The 3,143-nt window shown below is 43.0% G+C and overlaps 1 protein-coding gene across 1 annotated transcript; it reads right to left on the bottom strand.

The window, feature by feature from the left end:
- Positions 1–472: 472 nt before the first annotated feature.
- Positions 473–2,091, bottom strand: LOC106804615 (protein argonaute-3-like; the record flags this gene model as incomplete). Its single annotated transcript, XM_014809721.1, is given in 3 exon segments — positions 473–625; positions 1,328–1,423; positions 2,008–2,091. Coding segments are annotated over 3 exon segments (333 nt in total), but the record flags the coding sequence as incomplete, so codon positions are not given.
- Between the last annotated feature and the right edge of the window lie 1,052 nt (positions 2,092–3,143).

Genomic DNA, 3,143 nt, shown 5'->3' on the forward strand with positions numbered 1-3,143 from the left:
CATAAAAACACTGGCATGCCGGTGATGCCACAATCGATTTCTTAGACTAACTGTCACGAGTTTTTGTTCGTAGAGATGGTGGCACAAGCAAAAACTTGGTGGGTGCCTCCGGGTCGGACTAATTTCTAACGCTGCCGGCGGCACGGGAGCGATTTTTTCTCGTATCTTCCAAAATTTTCGCTCTCGTAATTGTTGTTACCAGAGCGCTTTGAAAGCTGACGGGAGCGAAATCGCTCGCCGCTCCCGTGTATTTTTTTCGCTTACGCACATGCACACATGCACGCACGCACGCACGCGCACACGCACACACACTCACACACACGCGCATTCCCACACACCCACACACACACACACGTATATATATACACATACATGCACACGTATTTCTACACACAGCTTCAAGGGCGTTTTTTTTTGGATTTTGATTTTGATTGGGGGGGTTCCTAGGGCCCCCAGGACCCCCCCTGGCTACGCGCTTGCACAGCTTGCCACCCACTGGACCACCTACCAGTGGGATCTGCAGGCTCCACAGCTCTCCGCCCATCTTGCACATCATCTGCAGGCTTATCTTCTGAGCGACGCTACGAAGCTTGTTCTGCATAGATATCGTCTTTGCGTTGATCACCTGCAACGTAACCATGACGACGACACGTCAGAGTGACCGCGCGCGAAAGAATCGACACGGAATTCGTCGAATTTGATCGCGCGTGAACGACGTGCATGCCGTGATCGCGAGGGAAAAGATTAAAGTAAAAGATTAATTAAAATTACCAGATTAATAATTAAAAATCGTGAATACGATGCGCAAACGATGCATTATCGTACTCCCGACGCAGAGCGTACGAGAAACTTGGTAACTTCACCGCGTTTCTGTAGACGATGAATGAGAAAACGTTAACGTTAACCGATTTTGATGCAACTTTATTACATTTCTGTTAATGGTCTTCTTCTGACCATTAACTGTTCTAATTTCTGAAACAGTCAACTTCAAGACTAATTATTTTAAGACCAATGTTGTTGTAACCTTACCACGTTTTTGTCAACAATCTAGGAGAAAAATTCAACGTCAAGACTATTGTCAAGACTGGCATGTCTAAGTTCGTTGTAACTCTCATGTAAAATTCGTTTGAAAAAAAACTTTGTTGAAAAAATCAACGTCAAGATTAATTTTAAGACTAAATTTTTTTTTTTTTAATATTTTTTATTATTTATTTTTAATTATAATTTTAAGACTAAATATTGTTAATGACAACAGGAGGGCCCCTACAGGCCACGGACGAGGAGGAGGAGGAGGCGTTGAGGGAGTAACATATGAGCGCACACTCACCTGCGACGGCACTGGCATGTCGCGGCAGCACAGCTTCTTGATGGCTGCGTATCTGTCATCCCTGGACGTTGGACAGATAAGCACCACCATCTGCACCTGAGAGAACAAAGGGGAACAAAGTCAGACGCAAACCACTGACAACGACCGGTAGGCTGCCAAACCCCCAGCCACCATTGCAATCTACTATCTGGACCTGTGCGTGCCAGAATAGAGGGGAACGACAACAAAATCAGATGGAAGAAATCCGACAGCGACAAGGTGACCCCTGTCATAGCTTCGTGCCACTATCACAATATACTACCCTCATCAAGCTGGGGCCATCCTTAAAAAATTCTATGTTTGCTGTCCTCCGACCGACCCACGAAAATAGTCGCGACCCAAACGTTTTTTTTGACATTTTCGGTTCCATATTTTTATTTTTTTTTCATTCCTCATAGTTAAGAATGAAACACAAAGCTTGTGTGGCAAACATGAGGACAGACTTAAAATAACGATTATGCCTCACACACGAAAAAAAGACCTACCTACCTACCCAGTAAAAAAATCATGGGTCGGGGAACAGCACACATGGAATTTTTTAAGGATGGCCTGGCCCATCTACCATGACCCCTACTGAGCCTAACGTCACCCACAATCACAACCTATCGCCGCGTCTACATCTCCGCTACCTCGACACTCACGTTAGGGTTGATGCTCTCGGTGATGGATCGCACGTACGTGTCCGTCCGCTCGTCCTTCAGCTCGTACATGCGAGGGTTCGCCACCTGGTGGTGCAAAACGGAAACGCGCAGGGCGTGTACGCAGGCGGTAGGTACTTACACACATAAACTACGCACAGTACATTCAGAGGAAATAGCAGTAATGCGCCATGTTTTTTTGCCAAGTCTTCATGGCGGCTGTTACCGGTACCTCATACAGGAGACTGTGTATGTGTTCATGCCTGTGTGTGTCTGTGTACATATGTATATATATCAAGAGTACATAATAGAGTTGTACATATCAATTATGTACTCTTGATATATATATATATACGTACAAGCACGCATGCACACACACACGCACGCACCTGCATGCACGCACATCAGCCTAAAAATTACTTTTTTTTTACGAGAGCTCTTTTTTGATTTTGTATGAAAAAAAGAGCTCTCGTAATTTTTTTTACGGGAGCTATTTTAGGCTTGGCCAGAGCTACTTTTTCATAGCATGATTTTGTTAAAATTTTTATAATTTTGATGCACTGACTCTAATATCATTCATCAGCATTCAGCGCGCACTCGGCACCAGTATCAGACTATCAGTGTTAAGAAATCGTCATTCGATCACATTTTTTTAAATCTCATTTCACTTGACTAAGAAACCAATCACATTCTTATTCAATTTCATTCACACAGACAGACATGCACTACACAGTACACATAGTCAGGTAACATGACAAAGACAGGAAATCAAGAATTATACTCATGGTAATGATGGTATGGTTATTTTCAAGTTTCTTTTTTTACTTCGTTTCTTTTCATTTTTCAACTTTCTTTTTACATCGACTGAGCAAGTTCAGAACTTCAGAGAGAGTTTTAGTTACTTTGAGTATGTTAAAAAAGACTTGTATACTGGAATCTCTAGGAATGGCGGGAGCTTCTGGGTAAGGTTTTACTTTCGTTTTTCTCCTCCCCAGTCCACGGTACCCCCATGCATAGATCAATGCTGCCGCACATCCGCAAAGTTACAAGTGCCTAGAATCTTTTTAAGTATATACAGTTTACATTGCTTCTAGATATCTAAATTAATAAAAATAGTTCGATTTCTACAAATCAGTGAC

This window comes from Priapulus caudatus, unplaced genomic scaffold (genome assembly GCF_000485595.1).
Source record: "Priapulus caudatus unplaced genomic scaffold, Priapulus_caudatus-5.0.1 Scaffold0, whole genome shotgun sequence".
In the NCBI taxonomy this organism is placed as follows: Eukaryota; Metazoa; Priapulida; class Priapulimorpha; order Priapulimorphida; family Priapulidae; genus Priapulus; species Priapulus caudatus.